The sequence below is a fragment of the Lepisma saccharinum genome, chromosome 5 (genome assembly GCF_977018435.1).
Source record: "Lepisma saccharinum chromosome 5, izLepSacc3.1, whole genome shotgun sequence".
In the NCBI taxonomy this organism is placed as follows: Eukaryota; Metazoa; Arthropoda; class Insecta; order Zygentoma; family Lepismatidae; genus Lepisma; species Lepisma saccharinum.
In genome coordinates, this window is record NC_139233.1 from 11,559,988 (window position 1) to 11,586,247 (window position 26,260).

A 26,260-nucleotide genomic window follows, 5' to 3' on the forward strand; every position below is an offset into this window, starting at 1 on the left:
TTTGGTAATGAGATAATAAACTAAAGTAGTTGTTTGAATAAAAATCTATTTACTCTACAAGTACATACCTTGAGCTATTTTTTCTCGGCATTCAAGCACTTATTGCTCCTGGACACAAGTTTTTGTATCCCCTCGTCGTACACACATACCTACCCAACCTCTGCCCAAAGAGTCCTAGAGGCAATTCTTGGGATGAAGGTGACAGGAGCATGATGATCACATCATTTCCAACTATGGCTTAGACCAAGAATGTGTGGAGCTGTGCCTCCATCCCCACCCCCATGTGCCGGCATGGCATGGGTGTATTACACGGGACATTTACCTACATATTTCTAAACCGCATTGTTTACATCCATCAGGTTTTTTTTTTAATTCCTACCAACTACTATTTTCTATTACAACTATTGTTACTAGAATGTATTGTGTGTACTCGAATTGTGACATGGCTTGACAAAAATACTGTGGAAGTATTGAAACATTGCCAATTTAAGAAGTGCAATGCTTGTTTATGTTGGCAGCACTAAAGTACATTATGCAACATACTTAATACTTCACTGCCATGCTGCAGAACTTAATTTCTGTATTTATATGATAATTAAATACAAGAATTGCATACTTACAGTTCCAGTGAGAGGTGTGTTCGATATAACCAGAATGTAGACGCCCCCAAACTCAACAGTGAACTTCTTTCCTAAAGAAGTATTCTGATGGCCTGAACCAGATTTGAGAGGAAGGAATACCTCACAGCTTGCCCTGAAATCAATATCATAACGATAGCAATAGAATTAAGTAAGCAGGTGATAATGGCACATCAGTAATCTTACTGAGAAATTCATAAATCCGGCTTGGTATGAGTTTGTTTTGCATTTTCTTATTGTACATCACTTTTGACAATGCTGATAATTAAGATAAACAAAGGGTTGGTTGAAGGGGTGTTTACAAAGTAACACCAATTCCTTGGTCAGGACTAGGGTGAGACCAACTTTCGGCCATTGTTGGATGACTTGTTAGCATACCATGGCCCATCACTGCTTTTATTTGATTTCCTAGACCAATATTGCTGGTTTCCACCAAAGATTAGATTTGGCACCAGTTGCACAAAAGGCACGAGCAATAAAATCGTTCAACTGTATGGTAGCCCAAACATAAGTACTAGACATGTCAAATATTACTGTCTTCCTGATATAAGAAATGTGTTTAAACATTTAAACACTTTGCTTCAAAATAGAAGAAACAGTATAATATTTATAACACTTACTTCCCATAGAATTTTTTCAGTTCTTCATACTCTGATGCATGGATACCATTCATCACGCCAATTTCATATTCCTTATTTTGTAACTTCAGTAGGACAGTGGAATTTTGATCTACGTCCAAGTTGTAAATTATTCTAGAACAAAACAATGTAAGATGCATGTAGCTGAATAGTTCCTGTATATCATAAATAGTAAAATATACTTTGTCACTTTATGGCTGTGGTTATATTGTTATCGTTTTGTATCTTTGGTATCAAAATTCGATATTTTTCCAGTGTGGGTAACTGTGAACAGGGATCATGACTCCCAAGAACTGGTGGGAAAATAAATACAATAGTTAACCATGCTTGGCCTAAGCATTTTATTGTTCCCTTGCTGGCCAAAACTTACTAGCAGAAACCTTGTGACATTGTTGCTATCTACTTGTTACGTAGCTCCATCTCTGTAAAGGAAATTTACCCTACTCTCCTCGCATCTTGGGCAAAAGACTGACAATTCCTAGTTGTGGTAAACTATACTCTCGGTTTAACCTTAATAAAAGGTTTGTTCTTCGTGTACTCTCTTACAACAATTTACAAACTTAGAAACTCACATCGGTATTATTCTAGATTTCTTCATACTCTGTTATCCTGTTGGAGCCACGATGGTCTAGTCAGTAAGGCACTGACTGCCATGCAGGAGACTTGGATTCAATTCCTGGATTTAAGGTTAAATTTTTCCAGCCTTGTCCCAGATCTGGGGTTTCCTCAGCCTCAAATAAGTCGGTACCCAGGAGCAACACTGTGGGGTGGTAAAGGTGGCCGGAGCATGATGCTGATCACATTACCTCCAAAATGGCCGAGATTGTGAATGTGTGGGGCTCGAGATTGAGAATGTGTGGGGCCCGAGATTGAGAATGTGTGGGGCCTGATATTGAGAATGTGTGGGGCCCTCCCCCTACATCAATAAATGTGCCTTCATGGAACTTTACCTACCTGTTATTCTGAGACTATTGGTATATTTGTTGTTTTGTAAATTTTGTTGGCAGGTTGACATATACAGCTTAATCTACTTGTCCTTCTACTACTCATTGCTGCCAAAAATAAAAATGAACAAACTCAAAATTCCAAAGTTAAGTAGGTAATACACAACTGTAATGTAATGTCCAGGGCATTAAATACTGTCAACCAAGGATTGGGGAAATTCCATTTTACAAGTCAAATGGAGAAAAACATACAATTGAAGGGCTCGAGTGTAAAACATGGTAAGTGACATTTTGGCTATTTCTGAGTTCATTAAGAAAAAAAAGGGTGTTGGCCATTTTCAGAAGACTTCACTGAGTCCAATGCAAATTGTATGACATGGCAATTTCACTCGAAAATTGAAGGATGGCACATTTTACTTTGTAACTCAAAAATAACCAAAATGTCACTTACCATGTTTTACACCCGAGCCCTTCAATTATAACCCTGTGACAATTTTATATTCCTCTTTCTCTCCAAAAATAGACATTCTGGAAGGGAAATTCACTGATTTGAGTACTTAATTAATTTCTAGCATTCCCTGCATGAGCAAACTTGCCACCCAAGTACACAAAAAAATATCTCAGTCGAGGCTTCACAATGCATAAAACCTAATGTTAATTATTAGTTTTCATGTTATAAGTGATCAAAATTTGAGATGCTGAATTCTGAAAAGCTAAAAAATATATGAAACTAAAGACATTTTCACCTGACCAATGGGAATCCTTCAACTGACTTGTCAACATGGTCTTCTGTGAAGTCTATCCCAGCCAGTGTCAGTGCCCCTTGTGTAGCTGTCATGAAATAGGAATTTGCCTGGAAAAGACAATGAATAATGATAGGAGGTGCATCACAAGATTGTCCTCTAAAGATCGCAATCACTGTCAAATCAATACATTTTTTGTTACTGATAGTTGCACGACAAAATCGCAACTGTACATTTTTTTGCATGTTAATATTTTCTGTATTTGGATTTTTAAAATGCGTGTAATACATGAGGAGTAAATTTGAGAGATTATCTAATACAGTAATTTTCACACACTACATAAAATGTTAGTATATAATGACTACAGTATATGTATAAATACAGTGTTTTGTTATAAGGTTTTGCTGACCACCATGGCAGAGTGGTTAGCACAGAGTGCTACGATGCCAGAGGCCCTGGGTTTGAATACCAGCCTGGGCGTGGGTGTTCTTTGTGAGTGTCCCTTCATCAATTTCATCATATCATCACTCATTCTCATCTTTGTAATTAGCCAAAAGCTGCAGAAAAGCAAAGTAAAATAAACTAAATCAACCAATCATTGAAATCAAAACTCAGATAGGCTAATGGGTGCTGGACCTACAATTTAAAGTGGAATCCAAATCACTATGCAATATTCCAATACCAGGAATCAAATCCAGACCCACTTGATCCCAAGGTGACAATGTTATCACTATGCAACCGGTGAAGCCCATGTATTATTACACTTATAGTATATATGTCTCTAAAAAAAAAAAAGAGGATATTTTAACTGTTTCAGTCATTGTCAGTTGAGTAGAGCAGAGATGGGCAGTTATTCACACACCTAAAATTGACTGAAAATAGTAGAGGTCTTGGTATAAAAATAATGTGTTGCACAAGCACAAGATGTTTCATAATGTTCTTCAGGATTACAAAATGTGTTACACATAGGATACTACACTTAGCTTCATGAAACAAATGTAAGATGAAAGAACAACTCAGTTTCTTGTGGCACGTCCATGTTGTTTTGATGCCGTTTGTGTTTCATAATGAATATCCTCCCAAGGATAAACATGGTCACCACATTCACATTGGTATGGGTACGGAAAGAATGGGTATAGCACTTTGACGTGTGTCATGTAGAGTTCTGCAGCAAGAGCTTTTCACTCGAGCACCTAATAGTTGCTTCAACAACACTTGATAGCATATACATTATTGAGAGCTCTTTGCTTGGATTGACATCATGAGCAAATTATGCTCAAACAAGCAAAACAAGCAGCATACACTCAAAGCCTAGTAACTGTAATTTGTCTGTGGTAGCAGACCCTCGAATATGGATTGTGATGTGAAAGATTCAGTGAAAATGAAACCTAAGTGAACGTAGTCATCATCTGCATTGTACCAATACACAATGATAAATTAAAATGAAATGAATGATTGTAGGATGAAACTACCAGGGCGTATATTTTACATATATGTAATTTTTCTATATTTATTTTGAAAATTTACACAGAATTGTCATATATTTCTGTGAGAAATTAATTTCAACCATGTTTGTGCTTTGAAGTTAAACAATTACCTTCTTCTCCAAAACTCCAATGGTTTCTGTTCCGTTTGCCTTGCCAAGTTTCTGACACTTGTCGCTGCTGAAAGTAAAGTCCAAGAATTTTATGTCGTGAACCGTAACTGTGAAGTTCTTCTTACCCAGCGGAGGCAAAACAAAAGGGAATTCAGGGTAACCCTTGACCTCAAACTTAACTTCACAATCCAACCCATTGAAGATTCTGAGCTGCGCTTCTCCAGATCCAGGCAGTACTGCATATGTTTTCTGCAAACAGAATTATTTACTTGAAGTGCAAATGTGAACTGCAATCTGCATATTCGTTATTTCATCAGTGACAAGTGCAATTACATTTTATTTCAGCGATGGATCTGTCAACCACTTTCACAGCATACAGGTGGTGATGAATGTCATGGATTTTTGGAATTGTGGGTATTTGTAGTCTGCTATAATGACATCTGATTTGAGAATGTTCTATGTTAGGTAATTTTACGAATTGCATGCAAGATATGCATGTTCTATGGTCGAAAAATGAGATTTTTCTTCATTCAGTGGAAAATCAGCATTTTTTATTAAAAATTAAATTTTGGACCGTACTGTGAAAATGACAGATTACTTGCATTTTAAGGGTTAGTTCTGTGTGAAAATACCAAAATTCTCGATAAGTTTTATCTGGTTTGGAAACTGGAGTGACAAAATTTGTCGTTCATGTGAAAGTCAGTGTATTTTTGTCTTGTTTTGTTTCATCTAATCATCATCTATCATGATGAGTTTTTTCAAAAGTTGTAGTGAAGTGTCCTTTAATAACTAAATACAACAACACATTAAGATTCTTGTGTTAAATTTATCATGAATTTCTTCAGTTACAATCCATTTCTGTTATTAAAGTTAAGAATAATTTGAGGATGAAATAGAAAACAATGGAAACGTCACGAGTGGTGTAAGTATTGCTTCTGATGAGTGTTAATTGCCTCTGTGGGGTGATAAACCAAGCCCGTAGCTAGAACCGATCTCCAGGGGGGGCTCACGGGTTATCAGGGGGGGCTCACAGGTTATCAGCGGGCTTTGTAAACCAAGTCCATTTTTCAAAAGTTTAACAGTATTAAATGAAGGTAAATTATAACACCATTAAGCCCTGTTTCCATCATTATGAAAAACTAAATATGCTGACCAAGGCAGTAATTTATTTTATTAAAAACATAAACTAAACGTAACGTTTCATCAAGTACAATATACTTGATACAGAGTCTGAAGAAGACCTTGCTAGAAGGTTGAAACGTTACGTTTAGTTTATGTTTTTAATAAAATAAATTACTGCCTTGGTCAGCATATTTAGTTTTTCAGGTAAATTATGTGTGTCGGGGGTCATTAAGTTAATTTAAGATATAAAACGTAGAAATATCATACAAATACTATAGTTTTTTCTATATCTTCTAAAACATCTTTTGAAGTGTTAATGACTGCTACTGACACCATCCCTTAATACCCACTCCATACTATTTTTGATGATACACATATTTATATCATACATGTTAAAATGTATGATATTCACCTCAATCATAGTGCTTATCGTACATTCCACCCCCACCCGAAGCAATAAAACTCCCATTCTTTCCCAAAACTTGGGAGCTGTTGACATTTGACGCAGATGTGGAAGGAATTTGGATAATGACGTCAAAGTCACAGATTTCTGTCAAACGAGAGGCTGCAACAGGGGCAGGGAAGGTGCAGATATAGAAGGCTCCCTATGAAGGAACTTTCTTAAGTCTAGAGAATCTTCTAAACACTTGCCGCTGCTAAGACTTCTGCTCATAAACAGGATGAACGAACGAAGTTGGGAACAAAATAATATATTGTCTACATTTTCACTCTTCACCTCAAACAAATTAGAACACTAAATAATTTTATCTAATGTCAAAGGGGCTGGTGGCAGTGTCAGGGGGGGCTGGCGACATTGCCAGGGGGGGCTCAGCCCCCCCTGGCCCCTACCTGGCTACGGGCCTGTGATAAACTCCTATGCTTTTGCTTAGTTTTACATGACATGCAACTCTAATCACATAGCAGAAGCTCTGGGGAACGCTTGCTGTATAACAATTGAAAATATTCAGAAAATTATTGAATTTTCTATTGGAGCTTTACCACAACAACCTGCTGGAGTTTTGATATAAATTTTCCACAATTTCACATTAGATAATCATTCAATCATAAAAACAATGTCCCCCTACAACATTGTTGCAAAAATAAACAAAACTGCATTTTACATAATTTCCATGATATTTAGACTGTTAAAGTGTTGGTGAAATTTTTGTGGACTCCAGAAAGTATTGGCTGGTATTGGTGATTAAATTCCATCGGTATACATGATACAATGGTATAGGTATCAGTTCAGGATACTTATTGTATAACCATGATATTTCCTAGGGTAGAAAGGGATATTGTACACCCAACACGTTCCCAAGGTCAAGATGGATAATTTTTGTGCAAATTTGAACTACTCACTTGAAGTTCCAATTCAACCACCATGGAAATGAAGAAAGCCAAGGCAGCAGCAAATCCTCCAGTGGTCACCTTCTGCAGTGTTGTTCGAAGCATGTGCATCTTATTCAGTAAGGGGTAAATGCCATGGTCAAAGATCGGTATTAGCATCAGGATGAACAAAGGATTGGACACTTGCATGTGATCAGGTTTTATTGTAACGTACTCACTGATGTAGCCATTCATGTGATTTGCTTGAAAAACCCATCGAGATGACTGAAAAGATAAAAAGAACAGGAATGATAAACACCCTTCTCTCTTTACCATCTCCTCATCACTCATTCTTATCTTTGAAAATAACCAAGAGTGGCAGAAATGCAAAGTACAATACACCAAATCAGTTGAAGAGAACCATGGTGTAACTTGCTACTGGTTCTCAAAATAACCAGCTAGATTACGAAGATTACAGGCTACGGGTCTGCTGGAGTTTAAAAGTGTAAAAATAAAACCTGTGCAGCGATCTAAATTATGGAAATTTTGAGATTGTCTTGCTAGTTCAGTAGAGCTTGTCATAGAATTGCACCAGGCCCATAGCCAGATATTTCAATGTGCTTATCAGGATTGTGGTTTCCCTCCATGCACAAACATTTTATGTGTGTCCTTCGATATTTTCTTACACCATGGTTTGTGATATTTATATCCTACATATTTTGAAATCCCTATCCTTTGAACAGTAATTCCATACACACACATATCCGAAACCCACACACACGTACATCTTTGTTTCTTTTAAATATGTATAACACTCAAACTTTCTTTATTTCATTGCTACTATGTAACACTCTAATAGTCATGTAAATTCATCTCAATTTCCTTAGGTGTAGCTTTTGTATATTTTTTACTACATAGGACATCAAATCATTATTTGTATTAATATTGTTCTAAATGAAATGTTGTATGGCTTAATTGTAACCCTATTGGGATAATAAAATAATAATAATAATAAATTAAACAATGAAAAACTCGTTAAATAATAATGCAGTTTATATTTAAAGATTCGTAGTTTGCATTTCTGATTTGGCATAATTGGGAATATTACTACTACTTTGGGAAAGAGAAAATTCCAGCAGTGCATTACCAGAATATAAGCCTACATTTAAGAGAATAAAAAAGATTAAGAATAATAACTAAAATAAATAATAAAGAAAGTCTGTAACTTTGTATCCACGCCACCTCATAAATCGAAAAGGATTGATAATATACGTATATGTCTTTTCGTGACGTGGTCGGACACAGAACGTCATGTACTGAGTTGAATGATGCCTACCCCTCACTACGGACCTGAATGGCACCTTTTCAATGAGAATAAATTAACTTCGTAACATACCTGTTGGTCAAATAGTGCCCAGTATATAGGCAGGGGCAGAAACATAACCAACACATCCAGAACAAGTTTCACATCCAAAATAAGCTGCCGGTCAAATTTATCGTCTGCGTACTGCAACCAGTGGTCTTTGTGCTCAGTTTTCCTCAACTTAATCTTCCGATTTAAGGCATGCTGCAATGCATAACATTAATTCTGTACATTTCAAAAGATCACGAAATGTGAATTGTCACAAGTCTATCAAATTATTATGTTTTGTTTTGATTATGGTTATTTGTAACTGATACAGAAGAGTATTTGTGTTTTAACTCTTTATTTTTGATTGACTGTTTCTATGTAATTTTTTCAAGAAAAAGGTTCAATCCTTAAAGTGGTTAAGCACTGATCCCCGGATATCCTTTAGACTCATTAGAGTCACGGTGACAAGTGAGTTGAGCCACATATTTATGGTGAATTAAAGATCAAGATTTCGGTACCAAAACTAGTCATATTTTTGGATCAAAGCAGTATATAAAATTACATTTCAGTGTTAAAATGTTGAACAAAATACTAAATTTGGTTTTAAAAATTGATTGATTGATTGATTTAGTTTATTTTACTTTGCATTTTGTGCCTCTTGGCTAATTTGCGTAGATGGGGATGAGTGATGAAATGATGAAATTGATGAATGGACATTCACGAAAAACCAAGCCCGAGCGGGATTCGAACCCGGGACCCTTGGTGTCGCAGCGCGATGTGCCACAGGGTCCGGTTGCTTTTAAAAACTACACATTACATAAAATAAGCACTTCCCTTCTAATAGTACATGTATGTAGTTGTCAGAGTATTAAGTTTATTCCTGTGTAAAGGAGTCCACTTTTGCTTCTCAAATATTTACAGCAGAATTAACCAATTTTTCCGTGATTTACATAACTCGCAGGATAATTTAGACTTCAGAAAGTGTGGCATCGGTAAATAAACTCTAAATTTTGTTTTTAAGAGTTTATTTTGCCTATTGCACTTCAATTCGTAACAAAACAGGGTATATTTGAATGGCATCCTAATTGCAGTACTCAAATATAAAATTTAAATTGATATGCCGCTTATATAGGCACATCATTCTCAAAGACTATAGTAAAAATAAATCGCAGAGTTAATACTGCTGTCAAAATATATCAAATAACAAGTATCATGATAATAAATAACGGAATCTAATATCTAGTAAGTATAATTGCTAAGGGCTTCTTTTGAATATCCATGTGGTTGTTTATTTTTTTTTAATGCAAAATTAGCAAAGTAGCAAGTTGAGCACAGGAATAGTGTAGAGAGCTACTGTTTGATAAATGTAGCTGTAGCAAAGCTACATTTTTGGAATAGGAGCTGTAGCTGTAACGAAGCTATTTTTAAATTGTAGCATTCTGATCACTGGGAAAATGCACCTCATGCCTTTCCAATAGATGAAGAATGAATATTACAGTATGTTATTTCACATTTCGTGTTTCTGTCAAAAATGAAATATGCATGCCTCAACATATGAGATATATGCATATGTATTGAACATAAACTGATAGACTGATAGATTTTTTTGTTGATGCTAATTAAGTACCATTATTCAAAGCATTTTATTTTTCGTAACTGATATAATTGTGTTCTATTCTTGCAAGAGATGTGTATGGAGTATGCTGAAACATGGAGCAAAGAATTTCAATCACTGAAGAATTAATTTCAATTTTAATAGACACAAATGCAAAATTCACTCATCCCAACATATTTTACCAAACATATATAAAATTACATATGATTCAAGAAAAATATGTATTGCTCACCCTCTTATTTAATATATGTAACTAGGTGATTGCAATGGGTTTTGTCTTAGAAAAGAGAAGCACAGAAATTATTTATACTTTCAATACATTAAAAATTACAGAATTTTGCATTCTTTGCCTTGAAGCTAATACTTACAGATATACATTGGGAAACCTTCACAAGAATATTGCCTTCAGGGGGAATCAATTTGTACCAAGGCAAGCCAATGATAATGAAAGCTGAAAAAAATATCACAACATTAATTTATTAAAATTAACCACAAATACTGCCCTCAGTAATATATGGTAAACTGCATTACTTATTTCGTATAAAATTACATTTAATTTACTAACCAATGTTGTTAGTGTTTGAACACACAGTTTCTAAATGAGAAATGTGATAATTTACAATTAATGTCAACTTTTCAGTAGACAACTTATTCATATCCCTCACATAGAAAAAAAATGAATAGTATTAAGTGAGATATATAATATTGATACAGACTTCTAGAAATTGCTTTGGGAATGTTGTTGTAAATTAAATTAATTGTATGCAGAATGACAAATGTAGGCATATAGAGTAAATGCTATGGGTGTGGGTAAAATGAAAGTGCAAAGTCCCACAATAATTTTCAGTTTCCATGCTCTCTTCTGTAACAACCGAAATATTGTAATTAAAAATTAACTTTAAAATTGTAAAATAAATAAAAATTGGAAAAATAAATGAAGTTGCTGTCAAATTTGCAACATTGTACTTTTTTTTAGAAAATAAACAAATATTTCTTCAAGCAACAATAGGGATGCACTTTCAAGTCTGAATCTGATATTCAAATTTCAAATCCAGGATTTGTATTTCAACATTGAACCCAGGATTAGGATTGAGGATTTGCTATCTGAACTTCAGGTCCTGGATCTGATATCCAATCCAATATCCGGCATATCCTGAGTCCAATATCTGAATCTAGTGTAAGAAAAGAAATTAACCATTTTTTTAGATAATTTGAGCATGAACTTACCAAGAGCACAGAACATGAGAATGTTGGGTATTCCGAAGGCTAACGGGTAGCAGGTGTCGTAGCCAAAGCACTCCACACGGTCCCTGAGTTCTGGTGTGAGAAACATGGAGATAAGACTCCCTGCATTGATGGAGAAATAGAAGATAGAGAAGAACTTTTGAAGGTCATCGTCTTGCTCAGGAAGGACGAATTGGTCACCTCCAAATGCTGTTACGCATGGCTTCACTCCTCCTGTTCCAAAGGCTATCAGACTAAGAGCTGTCATAGCAAGGGCCCTGCGATGCAAACTCAGGGGTGAAAATGTTGTAAGAAATGTTTTTCGTTTTTCATAATCCATGACAACTGAATTATAGGGCGGAAGCAGTGAAGAGGAGAGAGAAATATATGCCATTTGATCTAATGTCAAGGTCATAAAATTCATGAAAAAGTTATATCTCAGAATTTTGATAACTGTAAGAAGAATGCAGTTTATTAATTTACCTTGTCCAGCACTTCAAGTGGATTGCATTGTTGTTTTAACTCCACTTTATGCACAGAAAGACTAGTCGGGACTGGGCCTACAGTTTAAAGTGGACTCCAAACCACTATGTGCCTCCACTGGGTATTGAACCTGGAACCCCTTGATTACAAGGCAATGACGCTACCACTGCACCATCAGGGAGGCCCCGCTTGAAGTGGAAAGTGTAAACTGTGGGATGTTTGGTTGAGTCTTGGGGTTATGTGAGAAGATGCTCCTATGGTTTAACATGGCGACAATGAGACATTTGAAGGGATGCCTTGCAAAACTTTTGCTATCTTTGGGGGATACCATCCCCCCTGCATCACCCTCACTTCAAGCACTGACCTTACCCTCCTTTTTCAAAGTTAAAACAGTGAAGCCTTGTTAAGAATGTTTACATTTAAGTTGCTACTTTTCAATCATGTACGTAAAATGTGAGGAAAAATAAATTAATAGCAAGCAATAAAGTTCTTACTAACATGAAGTATTAATTGAACTTTAATCATTGTCTAATATTCCTGCCACTTACATGTATTCTAACAATATGTCTTGAGAGAGCACCTATTCTTTTTCAGGTAAACAATTTATTTTTGTTGCATGTGGCAGGTGCGGCTTGTGACTTTTCAAATATGCGTGCTAGAGGTAGATATTGTTTCTTGCATTTACAATGACCCCCCCCACACACACACACACTGGGAATCTTTAGGGTATGCAGGATTTTTTCCCGAGGGGACTGGAATTGTAAAAGTCGGTATCACATAGCTGCTATCTAGATAGGGGCAGAATAAACTATAAAATATTTTGCAATTACCACTTTTAACATTCATTTTGAAAGCTGTTCAAAGACAGAAATGGTAATCGGAGATCATTTTAAGGGGTGTTTACATTTAACACTGTTCCCCCCCCCTCCCAGGTTCTTTAGGGCTTTCATCCAGAACTCAAAATTTCGAGATGGGATGTAGACCCCATCAACTCCTCTGCCCCAGTTCGTGTATGCCACTACTTGGAACAACAAAACACAATGTATCCATGCCACGTGCCTGACAATGAACCACGTGAAAAAAAAAATGTCTGAATCTGTAAAGCTATCCGCAAACTTTCGTTGTATACTGAGATGACAACACTTACCGTGCTGTGGATCTGTATAGCATGCTAGCAGATAGTTTTCCAGAACCTCCCTGTAAGAACCAAAGGACACAATGGGGTGTATTCAGGTGCGCCGTGAGTTGGCGGAAACGTGCTATGAAGCCAATCACGGTAATCATTATAGCTTAATAGCATGCAGAAAATACACAGCGCGCTGCAAATTTTTGAACCTATTAACATGAGAAGTTTCATTTCACTTCAGTGGTTTATTGAACTTATAAAATCTATGAAATTTGTCCTTTACTTTCTTTCCAGTTAGCAAATTGAGTAACGTGCTATGGCACAGTAGCACGTATTGAACAGCTGCCACTGGGTGGTGGGGATCGAATCTATGACAAACCTGTGATTTTGCTACAAATCCAGTGAGTGGCCTAAACATCTACTCCATGGTACCTGCCTGGTAGTTCATTAGGACTCTGGATTTGTAGTTAAATCACAGGTCTGTCTTAAGTTTGATCTCCACTACAAAAAGAGAAACGAGAGAAACATAGCGTTAGAATAGGTTTGAGAAGTAGAAGCATTAGACAATGAACAATGTCCAATTAACATTGCATGCTAATAAAGAACCATTGTCACTAACATTCAGAGAATTATTAAAGTTTTTACTAATTGTTCACGGAACCACAGCCATTGCAAATGAAAAGAAATGTTTATGTCCTTGCTGTGGTTTCCCATTCTGTTGTGACATTTCCATTCATGAAACGGGAGCATTCTGCACTGTAGTCCTTGCTGCACTGGCTAATGTTGATATTAATATACTATTGTATTGTTACTCCAAACTTATGGAAGTCTCTTATTTATAATTTAACAATTAAATGTGTAAATAAAAATGTGTTTCCTTCAGGAGCAATGCATTGACAAGCTAAAGCTTGTACACTACAGTTGTTCCAGCTAAAGAATGGACTTGGAATGGACTTGTGACCCCAAAGAGGGTCACATGAACTGCTGAACCAATTGACTTTGTCCACTTGCCGTGGTGATGCATTTCCAAATTTTTTCGGGTCATTTTCGAAACAGGTGGCACCCTCAACAAGGCCAAGCACAGCTATGCCTAATGGTAGCCACAGCGCAGCAAGCGAATGGGTCTCAGATTCCCTGCCTCTCCCTGAAATGCGAGTGAAGGGGGCTTGTTGACAGGAAGAGGTGTCGTGTTTGTCTGGACAAAAATCAGGCATGTAGCAGTCAGTAACAACAACACTTTTCCCTCCTTGAACTGGAGGCCGAAAGTCTGGTTTTCCTCAAGTCCAATCTTTATCCGGGCAGATTTTAGGTTAAAAGCATGTGAAAACCAGAAGAAGTTAATATGTGCTGGTGGACATAGGCAAGGAATTTGCTTTTTTAAATCCACTTTATGCACAGTAATCAGGACCGGGCCTACAGTTTAATGTGGTATCCACACAACTGAAATGTCCCACATTGGAAATCAAATCCTGGATCTCTTTACTACACTCAATGACATAACATGTGCATAACACATTACAAGTGGAAAGGTGGCAACATGAACAATTGCAAAGACTTTATTAATGTAATTACATTAAATTGTCTAGATATATTCTTTAGAAGTCAATACTTACACTTGGGGGAAATGCAACTCTTTTACATTCACCAACACGAGCAGCACGTTTCCAAAGCAATACACAACGGAAATATAAAATATTATCCTGCATAAAAAAAAAGAAACCATTGAACAATTACATTTACTTTTATTATTAATGTGTCTCTACAATAACTTCTAATAGCCATACTTATGTTATACTTAATCCTTGCTAATAGTATACCGCGTGAGGCACCTAAAAGTACCACCTGAAATAGCAAAGAAACCAGAAACAGTAGCGATGTGAGGTTTGCGGGAAACAATAATATCAAATGGGGCTCGTAAATCGGAGGTATGGGGTGGGTCGAAAAATATCGACAAATAGGGCATCTGGAGGAAAGTCATATTTTTTTAACTGGAACGATATACAATAACATGCATAATATAAAAGAGCACACGCAGAGAAACACAACGCCGTTGGTCTCATGCATCTACTGCACATAGGAACGAAGATATGGCCATGTGAAAATATGTAAACAAACTAACAAGTGGCCCACTTGACCGTCAATACCACGGCATGTCAGACTTCTCAGGTGCCTGACAGAACTGCCTTTACGCAGAGCAAGTTTTGATAGCAGGTCCACGAGATCGTGTTAGTTCATAGTGGTAAGAGCGAAGATTATGGTGTTCACAAACATAGAAAAAGTGGACATGATCCTGATTTATGGGGAATGCCGAAAGAATGCCTCAGAAGCCTACCGTGTTAATGCAGAGAGATATCCGGACAGACGACAGCCATCTCGACGTCTGTTTGGTAAGTTATTTATTAAATTAAGAGACACCGGAAGTGTAACACCACGAGCACGTGTGCGGAACAAGCCAACTACAGGTGAGGCAGGTGCAACAAATGTTCTCACCGCTGTTGCTCTGAATCCGCACGTTAGCTCCCGTGAAATTGCCAGGGATGCTGGGATGAGTCAGCGAAGTGTATTGCGCATTCTGCACACACACACAAGTTTCACCCATATCATATCTCCCTCCATCAGGAAATTCACGGGACTGATTTTGTGGACCGTGTTCGGTTTTGCACATGGATGTTACGACACGACACACCCGATTTGTCACGTATCCTCTTCACTGACGAGGCAACTTTTACCAATGTCAACCTAAGGAACATGCACTATTGGTCGGTGACAAATCCACATTGGCTTCACCAAGTGGAAAGCCAGCGCCCATGGAGTGTGAACGTGTGGTGTGGTATAGTGGGTGAGCATCTCATTGGCCCTTTTTTTATACAAGGGAAACTGAATGCTGACCGATACATACAGTTTTTACAACATGAACTGCCTGTACTATTGGAGGACATACCACTTCAGACAAGGAGGGACATGTGGTACCAACATGACGGGTGCCCAGCTCACAGTGCAAGACGTGCTACAGCATGTGTGGAAAATACATTTCCAAATCGTTGGATTGGACGTGGAGGGCCTGTCAAATGGCCGGCTCGTTCCCCAGATTTGACACCGTTAGACTTTTTCCTGTGGGGAAAGCTGAAGGACATTGTCTACCGGGATGTGCCAACAACTCCAGAGGATATGCAACACCGCATTACTGCGGCCTGTAGGGACATTCCCTACGAGATGCTACATTCTGTGCAACGATCTTTGCGTGGGCGCCTCGTTGCCTGTATCGCAGCTGACGGCCACCACTTTGAACACACACTTTGACAGGTTTTCGCTTCTTACGCAGTGGTTCTTTGACATACTGTCATGGTCATTTTCATTATGCTGTAACACTGTCAAATACATGGTGCTGACGATGTCTACTGTATTTTTCTTCCTTTAACACGTTCTGTCTTCATCTTGTCCAATGGCTTCCGACATCTCATACTTGTACATGCCGTGGTACTGACGGTCAAGTGGGCCACTTGTTAGTTTGTTTACATATTTTCACATGGCCATATCTTCGTTCCTATGTGCAGTAGATGCATGAGACCAACGGCGTTGTGTTTCTCTCCGTGTGCTCTTTTATATTATGCATGTTATTGTATATCGTTCCATTAAAAAAAATATGACTGCTCCAGATGCCCCATTTGTCGATATTTTTCGACCCACCCCATACCTCCAATTTACGAGCCCCATTTGATATTATTGTTTCCCGCAAACCTCACATCGCTACTGTTTCTGGTTTCTTCGCTATTTCAGGTGGTACTTTTAGGTGCCTCACGCGGTATTGTTTTTGTAGTTAGTTCAAATTTCCAATAGGAGCATGAATGTCACCAGAAATTTTTGTTGGAGAGGTCAGACCATTGATATAAAAATTGAATATTATTATTGTTATTAAAATTAATAATTAATAAATATATTAACATTAATAATATTTTGACTTTTCTTTTTTCGTATATTCTTCTAAAATGCTAATTAACTAAACTTTATTTCTTATAGATATAATAAATATATTGCATACCAATTTTCAGGGAAGGGGGAAGGGGGGGAGCTAACTGACTGATTTAACCCACCTTCCTGATGACCATGGTAAGGAATGACATATTCGAAAGGCACTCAGAGATCTTTTCATTAAAATAAACCCAGTGGTGTGTTGGGTTCTAACGTTGGAAGCGGCCCCGGCGCCCACCCAGTGTCGAATAACATGGGTATCTGGGGGAAACCCTGGGGGGTAAAGGCAGTCAGGGGTGTGATGCTGATCACATCACCCCCATTCATGACCGGATCAAGAAAGTGTGGGGCATTAACCCCACACCCCCTATACGCCTTTATGGCGTGGTGCTAACCACAGGGGAACACTTTACCTTTTTTTTTGTTATGTCCTTTTTTTAGTAGTCTGACCTATATTTTTTATTTTTTGTTTTTGTTCCATTGAGCAAGCTACTGAGTATACCTTTAAAACAGAATCATCTATCCAGGCTCTGTCACTGGGACCTATGATTAAGCTAATCGTCTGTAGCACTGTGTGTTGCCCCATAAATTGTCACACACAGGAGATGAACTATGTAGAAATTTAAGTGAACAATGCAGTCTTGACCGGGACTCAATGGTATACTCGACCACTGACCTAGCAAGACAGAACTGGTTTCATCATAATAATTATGGTAGCACAAGGTAAGGTTTACATTATTAAAATTACATTAGTACGATTCATACTCACTTGTATTTTCCCAGCCACAAATCTGCAAGCACTGCTCCAAGAATTGGGAATAAATAGCACAGCATATTAAATGTATGAAATATGGCTGTGGAATCATCCTCAGAGAAACGTAGCATATTCTTCAAGTAATTTGCAAGAATAACTGAAATCATAAAATACAAGATTATTTTAAAACTTGTGAAACAGTGGCAAGAGTCTCAGGAGAGACAAGGTAAACTGTCAGTCCAGCAAATTTTGCATAAAAATTGTTTATAGCTGAAGCTCAAAGCTCAAGAGCCAACATGCTAACTAGTTTCTTAAAGAAAAGAAAACATTTCTCATCAGCAGACAAAAAAATCAATTACAAAAATCTCTCAATGTCAGGCAGTCAACAATTAGTTCTTTGCCATAATGCAAGGATACCAACCCCAATATAATTATCACCCTTACTCAGATCATCAAACAAGAGTCTCAGATCCCAGGACCTGAAGTTACCTTGGGAGGATGTTTGGTCGAGCCTTAGTGTCTGCTGGTGGGGGGGGGGATGCTCATATAATTTAACATGATGACAATGAAACAGCTACGGGGGGTGCTTTGCAAAAATTTTGCTATCTGCAGGGATCACATCCCCACTCATTTTGAGCATGCAGTGAGAAAACAGCAGAGGTTGTGTGAATTCTTGATATTGTTGAGACTGAACCACAGCATGGTAGTTACCTGCAGCAAATAAACTATAGGCCAATCAATTCTTCCATGAGATTCATCTTCATCAAGCTAAAACACATCTCATAATACTTTCAGAATTTAAATTGGTTCAACATTAGTAACAGGTGGAAAATATAAAGTGCTAAATTCCAAGCAACTGCTTTATCTTTTTGAAAGATTGGCAACTCACATTCACAAGACAAAAGAAATCTGCTCTCATTGGGAAGGAAAGGGGATCAAGCCTGATAAAAAAACAACAACACACAACTCATTTCAGTAGTTTTCCTGGTGAAAATTGGCAGGGCCAAAAATATCTGACAGATTCTTAACTATCGACACCTGCAACATATCTACCATAATCTACCACATACAACTAAACAGTATACATTTCATGAGGCTATAAAATGCATTATGATTGAAAATGCATCAACATCACAATGACACTAATCGAAAAATATAAATACAAACATTTCTAGTTTACATTTCTAGTACTAATAGAATATTGTGAAATATTACCTCGTATTCCATAAAATGCAAATCTCTCACAAAACTCATAACCTATAATAAACCAAACCCAATGGGGATATTTTAATTTCTGGAAAAGAAGGAAGAAATGCTTTACATTTCTAGTCTTAAAATGTACAACACTTCTATGAATGTAATTAATCCACTACAAACACATACACAGAGTAGAATGACCAGGAATTTTATAATGGATGGAAGGTATAGCACTTTATTAAGTGTCTAGAATCTGAACCCGACTTTGATATCTATATGTTAATTTGCATCCAATTCAAGGCTAGTGTTATTTGCCAAATCATACACATACTGAACTTTAGAATCTGGGTAGGAAAAAACACACAAAATAGAACACTAAATCTAAGTGTGCAAAAGACACTTTATTGCTGCTATTAACAATGACGAACGCCCAGTCATTGTTGTAGGTTTCCATGAGTGAGTTACGCTACTCATTTGTAGCTTCCTAATTTGCTCATGATGGTGGGTGGCCACTGGTCCCATACACAGGCTGAAATCTCAGGAAACTCAAACCTGCACATGTCCCATAACCAGAGCCCAAAACATGATGCCTTAGACCTCTTGGCTATGTTGCGGGATAGTCAACAAGTAGTCGACTTAATATTGAACTTACTACACAAGTAACATCGGTACGAAGTAGCTACAAAAAAAGCAGTATGAATACAGCAGAGGTTAATATCCTCAAGGTGCCCAAGTACAGCTAAAATGGGACCAAAGATTAACTGGGGATGTCGACGCCAATGCGATAGGAGTGTGGAGGAGAAGCAATGACGGAAGATAGGCAAACATCAACACCCATAACGTCAAAGCTTTCTATTATTCCGATGTTTTCAACCTTGTTGCTTCCTTGCTAGATTGATTGATTGATTGATTTGTTGTTTTAAGTCCACTTTATGCACAGATAAGCTAATCAGGACTGGACCTACAGTTTAATGTGGGATCCGAAATACTATGTGCCTCCATCGGGTATCAGAACCGGAACCCCTTGAGTGCAAGGCGACGACGTTACCACTGCGCCATCGTGGAGGCCCTGCTGTTGTTTCGTTGCTTTTGATAATTTGGTATGGCTTTCCTTATTCATTAGGACACCCAAAATTCTCAATATGGCGAACCTAGCGCTCCTCTGCAACTTCTGGCTAATCGCGATGATGAAGATGGGTGATGGTATGATGAAATTGATGAAGGGACACTCACAAAAACGCCCATGCCGGGATTCGAACCCCAGACCCCTGGCGGTATAGTAGCATGATATGCTAACCACCCCACAAGGCTTCTGTTATTATCACTATGCCCTAATACACACGTATTGAATAAATAATTAAGATGATGACTGTGCAACCAACTGTTTTTCTTATTAACCAGATTTCACCAATCGAAGGCTTTCGCTCATTGTTACTAACTTTGATCTTTGGAGAAAGGTTTTTCCATTCTATCATGACATTCTCCGAGGAAGTTTTTATCTCCGATGTAGTCCTTTTTAGAGTAGACAATCTCTTCCACGCTTGCCGTAAATGACATATTTAGAGGGTTTGTAGAGGGTCCAGGCCCTCCAGAAAGACTTACCAAGTACTAAAATTAAATAATCAAAATATACGTTCTTGTTTAGCATTTCTTGCTAATCGACAGTTATTTATTTCCTTTCGTCTTACACGAAGCAAGGATTACATTGGGATCACACGGCTTTGAACTTGCAGTACGTAAGAAAATATATATCACATTACTGTTTATAATATTTATAAATTATCAATCAGGAACTTTACTTTGCATCAACTGGACGTAACATATTTTGTTGGCTGATCCCTCTCACGTTTTCAGTGGTCGAGCCGTCTCGCATCACTACTTACGCAGAGACTTGTTTTCGTTCATACGAGGGTCACTATTTATATTTTGAGCCTAACAATGAAAAAACAGGAATTTGGCATTGAAAACTGCTTTATTGTTTTTCGAAGTATTCTCCTTTATGGTCAATACACTTTTGCATTCGTTCGAACCATTTGTCAAAGCAGTTTTTCCAATCTTCTTGAGACACCTCCATAATATGGTCTTCCGCCGACGAAAATCGTTGTCCACGCAATTTATTCTTGACATTCGGGAACAAGAAGAAGTCATTGGGTGCCAAATCAGGACTGTATGGCGGATGACCCATCAATTCGATTTTTTGACTGTTCATAAAGTCGGTTGTTAGACGAGATGTGTGACAGCTGGCATTGTCTTGATGAAGAATGATCCGACGGCGTTTGTTTGTTTTCCGTATTTGACCGAAGACCTCTGGCAAACAAATTGTTGTGTACCGTTCTACGTTCCTCTAAAGGCACAGTTGCCACATGACCAGTTTTCCCGAAAAAACAGGCGACCATTTGTTTCGATGTGCTTCGAGCGCGAACAACTTTTGTTGGATTGGGTTCATCTTGAAACACCCATACAGTCGACTGCTGTTTACGTTCCGGCTCATATGCATATATCCATGATTCGTCACCTGTTACAATCTTATATACGTCTTTTGAAGCACCACGATTGTATTTATTAAGCATTTGTTTGCACCAATTGACGCGAGTGTCTTTTTGAGTTTTTGTCAAATTGTGTGGGATCCAACGAGAACATACTTTCTTACAGCTAAATGATCATGTAATATTTTATATATGCTGGTGGAACTAATGCCTATGGTTGCCTCAATCTCACAGTTTGTCACATGACGATCTTGCAGTATTAGGTTTTGCACAGCATCAATGTTTTCTTGAACAACAACTGATTTTGGACGACCTTCGCGAATCTCGTCGGTGAGCGAATGGCGGCCACGATTAAATTCGTTATACCAGCGTTTCACAGTGGCAAAGGATGGGGCTTCATCGCCAAATGTGGAAGTAAGTTGATCGATGCACTCTTGTCTTGATAATCCACGTCGAAAATCGTACAAAATCATCGCACGAAAATGTTGACGAGTTAATTCCATTTTATTGTTGTCGCGCAATCTCCAAGGCAACATAAACAACACAAATCAAGCTATTGACAAAACATTTGAAGTACGTTATGGTCAATAATGCCAGACGATTCCGTTCAAACGTCAAATCGCGCCTAACTTCAATCAGTGTTGCCAAGGCTCAAAATATAAATAGTGACCCTCGTACTTACGTGACAATTGTGTACTCAGTCATGTTAGAGATCGGTAAGTTCTTTCAACTCTCCAGTCTAACCATTATCAGTGCGTAGTTAGAGATCGGGTAGTTTATTGAACTCTTGAGCCTTACTATCGCCTATTTGAGGGGGTAGGGGGAGCAGGAAAAGGTTTTCAACGTTCTTACCATGACTCATTCTCATCCAACAGGTCGATAGGTGCAAGGGCTTTACCCGAGTTGATACCTTCCTGGAGATGAGGCCTGCTCGAAGAAAAGTTGTTTTTTTTAACTTGAGACTTATTTTCGTTTGCTTACTCCTGAGATTCTCTGGGCAGAGTGCAGCCCCCCCCCCCGTCGCACTACAACGCCAAGGATCCAGGGTTCGAATCCAGACCTGGGCAAAGATGTTTCATCAAGTTCATCATCATCACTCATACCCATCTTTGCGAATTAACCAAAAGTGGCACGCCAAAAGCGAAAGTGTTGGGAAATCGCATCGTTCCGCACATCAGCCCGTAAGAACGTGCACACTAGTGACCTCTTTACACGCCCTTTGAACTACTTAGAGGGCTACCACCCACATTTCACGCTTAGCACATTATAAAGCATGGCACATTTCACAGTTTAACGTGGAAAACGGTGTTTGAATTATTGTGGCACTTACAGCGTTTACCAAATTTTAGTCTTCAAATAAAGAAAATCAATCAATCAGTCTCTCCCCCCGTCTGTTTAAATATCACGCTGACGTAATGAAGCTACGTCTGTTGTGAAGGAAGCAGCGATATCTGGGAAGGTTTCGAGTCAATCGCATGGTTCCACAGCTGCGACCAGGGACTGCAGTTGAAACCTACTTTCAGTTTCAGTTTCAGTTCGGCTCGGAATGAAACATTGCGGTTCACTTTCAGTTCTCGAACTGAAACTGGAATGAAACCGGAGTATATGTATACGTCCGAACCAGAACTGGAATGATCTGATGTTTTACATCCAGTTCGGCACGGAATGAAACCATTCGGTTCATTTTCAGTTCTCGAACTGAACTGGAATGGAACCGGAATATATATGTCCGAACCGTAACTGGAATGATCTGAGGTTATAGTTTCAGTTCGGCCCGGAATAAAACCTTTCGGTTCACTTTCAGTTCTTGAACTGAAACTGGAATGAAACCAGAATATATCTATCCGAACCGTAACTGAAATGATCTGGGATTTTAGTTTCAGTTCGGCCCAGAATGAAACCTTTTGGTTCACTTTCAGTTCTCGAACTGAAACTGGAATGAAACCGGAGTATATATGTCCGAACCACAACTGGAATGATCTGGGGTTTTAGTTTCAGTTCGGCCCGGAATGAAACCTTTCGGTTCACTTTCAGTTCTCGAACTGAAACTGGAATGAAACCGGAGCATATCTATCCGAACCGTAACTAGAATGATCTGAGGTTGGACTTCTAGTTCGGCCCGGAATGAAACCCTTCTGTTCATTTTTAGTTCTCGAACTAAAATTGGAACGAAACCGGAGTATATCTACCCGAACTGTAAATGGATGGTCTGAACTTTCACTTCCAGTTTGGCCCGGAATGAAAGTTTTCAGTTTTCAACATACTTGTTCACACATAAACACATGTGCAGATGTAACAAACAAGTTCTTATGGGTTGGCAACCATGGCAGGTTCCAGCTTTGTTGTTATTTGTTTTTTTACAATAGAGGATAAGGAAACTCTTGTTCTTTTTTAATTTCTGAAAGTAGCGTATGACATCACAGTACAGTAACCAAATTGTAGTTAAACAAATACATTTATGAAAGTAACGTATGTCATCACAGTACAGCAACCAAACTGTAGTTAATAAAACAGATACAATTCTATGTGAGCTGTGGCTAGCTTCATAAGTGTGTCCATTTTCGCGCAAAACTACATCAATAAGATTAATACACATTAGATTTTCCTATGGCAGCAAATTTTCCAATTCATGGAAAATGGCATTTACTCTTTTGTATTACTCTTTTGTATGTAATTACATAATTTTGTTTGGTTTTCTGAATTCCTGAAAATAGAAAATTAAAATAAAATAGTGTATGAACTGTTAATTTATGAAAAACGCAATAAGCATCTATCCTCGATGGATATTTTCACACCTACAATAACCATGGGTTAAAGAAAAATCACTTAAAAATATGCTTCACAAACTTTGGTTGATTGTAAATGATACATGTCATAATTTTGTAGTACGAGTTCCTCCTCCTCGTATGTAACCTCGTATTTGCACTTTAACAGCTATTATTTAAATTTTGAATAAAAAAGGAAATTAGGTCATACATAAATCTTACAATGTTAATCTTTTAAATGTCTTTCCAAACGAGAATTATGAAAAACGACAGCAAACATGTGAGCATTAAAAACAATGACTATTGACCTTCCTCCTCGACGAACTCGTAAACACTACTGGAGCTAATAGAGGAACTGAAAGAATTTTCATCTTGGTTTAAGGTTGGCAAGTGCTGATCAGAACGCTTTTGGAATAAAGCATTCGTCCGCAAGACCATGAGATCATCAAGTGCTGGAGAGGAAAGGTTGTACCTCAAATCTGACATTACAAACTTCACACTTGAGAACAACCGCTCCACGCTTACCTGGGTGGCAGGTGCAGCCAAAACCACCGGTGTCGGGAAAAATGCGTCCGGGAAAAGTGCGCTCTCGCAATAGAAGTGGGAAAATGCGCCCTCTCAAGAGTAACCACAATGAAAAGTGGGGAAAATGCGCATTGCACTTGCCTTCCCCAGTTACCCATTGAAAGAAAATGTATTGTGGTTTAAGCCGACAGTGTGTCGATCAAACTTCTTTCGTGACCGCAGAACCAATGACCACCACTCTTGGACAATGCCGATATGAGAATTGTTTCTTGAATTGCGCTGCAGCTGTGGTGAAAAACACGATTCCAATGTGGATTTGATTAATATCTTGTATGAACAGGGTTATTTATAGTACCTGGATTTAAACAGTTTGATGGCATGGCAGTCGGGTAGGAGGCCACGTGATTGGTTGGGAACGGGAATGCAATGCGATGTAAGGCACTGTTGGAAAATACATACTTCCTGTTCCCTTCCTACAGGTGGTGACGCAATAGAAACTGGACCGGACGGACGTAGTGACTAGTGAGTCACCTACTGACTATTTGAATCAACAATGTTATTTTTTTATGTTGTAACAATATTACATTTATTTTGTTATAATTGAAATCTGGGCTATAAAATATAAAAAATGACACCAAACACGACCAAGATATACGAATTACAAACATATTGCCACTCAGAAGTAATAACTACGTATCCATATTATTATGTAGCGTATTGGAAGCAATGAGTTCGTGTTTGGTGTCATTTTTCACACTTATTTCATACAATGTTTAGGTATATAAAATATTGAGAATTCAGGGGGTACACAGAAATATTCAATTATGTCAAGGGGGACTCTCAGGCAAAAAAAATGAGAAACACTGCCTTAATGGCATTTGGGATCTTATCTATTTCCAAATATTCGGATCTGGCAGCCCCCAAAATACCAAATTGTTCACTACGAAGTTTTATTCCGAAACAAAACTTAAACTGAAAGGCCACGGAGGGTTATGGTGCACCAGAATGTAGCGAAACATTTCAGTTCAGGTGCGCACCGGAAATGTTCACAACGAGGTTTCATTTCGGAACTGAACTGAAGCTGAAAGTACACGGAGGGTTATGGTGCACCAGAATGTAGCGAAACATTTCAGTTCAGGTTCGGGTGCGAACCAAAAGTGTTCACAATGAAGTTTCATTCCGGAACTGAACTGAAACTGAAAGTACACGGAGGGTTATGGTGCACCAGAATGTAGCGAAACATTTCAGTTCAGGTTCGGGTGCGAACCGAAAGTGTTCACAATGAGGTTTCATTCCGGAACTGAACTGAAACTGAAAGTACACGGAGGGTTATTGTGCACCAGAATGTAGCGAAACATTTCAGTTCAGGTTCGGGTGCGAACCAAAAGTGTTCACAATGAGGTTTCATTCCGGAACTGAACTGAAACTGAAAGTACACGGAGGGTTATGGTGCACCAGAATGTAGCGAAACATTTCAGTTCAGGTTCGGGTGCGAACCGAAAGTGTTCACAATGAGGTTTCATTCCGGAACTGAACTGAAACTGAAAGTACACGGAGGGTTATTGTGCACCAGAATGTAGCGAAACATTTCAGTTCAGGTTCGGGTGCGAACCAAAAGTGTTCACAATGAGGTTTCATTCCGGAACTGAACTGAAACTGAAAGTACACGGAGGGTTATGGTGCACCAGAATGTAGCGAAACATTTCAGTTCAGGTTCGGGTGCGAACCGAAAGTGTTCACAATGAGGTTTCATTCCG

The 26,260-nt window shown here is 38.2% G+C and overlaps 1 protein-coding gene across 1 annotated transcript in view; it reads right to left on the reverse strand.

The window, feature by feature from the left end:
* LOC145987576 (solute carrier family 15 member 2-like) overlaps positions 1-26,260 on the reverse strand; it is a 42,659-nt gene that overhangs the window by 2,550 nt on the left and 13,849 nt on the right. Inside the window, exons 2-12 of the mRNA XM_083121924.1 lie at positions 18,746-18,824; positions 17,546-17,687; positions 14,421-14,507; positions 11,202-11,476; positions 10,343-10,425; positions 8,405-8,575; positions 7,042-7,293; positions 4,561-4,809; positions 2,967-3,073; positions 1,259-1,390; positions 621-753 (exon numbers count right to left, since the gene is read on the reverse strand). Coding sequence (XP_082978050.1) covers positions 621-753; positions 1,259-1,390; positions 2,967-3,073; positions 4,561-4,809; positions 7,042-7,293; positions 8,405-8,575; positions 10,343-10,425; positions 11,202-11,476; positions 14,421-14,507; positions 17,546-17,687; positions 18,746-18,824 — 1,710 coding nt within the window. The remainder of the gene's footprint in view (positions 1-620; positions 754-1,258; positions 1,391-2,966; positions 3,074-4,560; positions 4,810-7,041; positions 7,294-8,404; positions 8,576-10,342; positions 10,426-11,201; positions 11,477-14,420; positions 14,508-17,545; positions 17,688-18,745; positions 18,825-26,260) is intronic.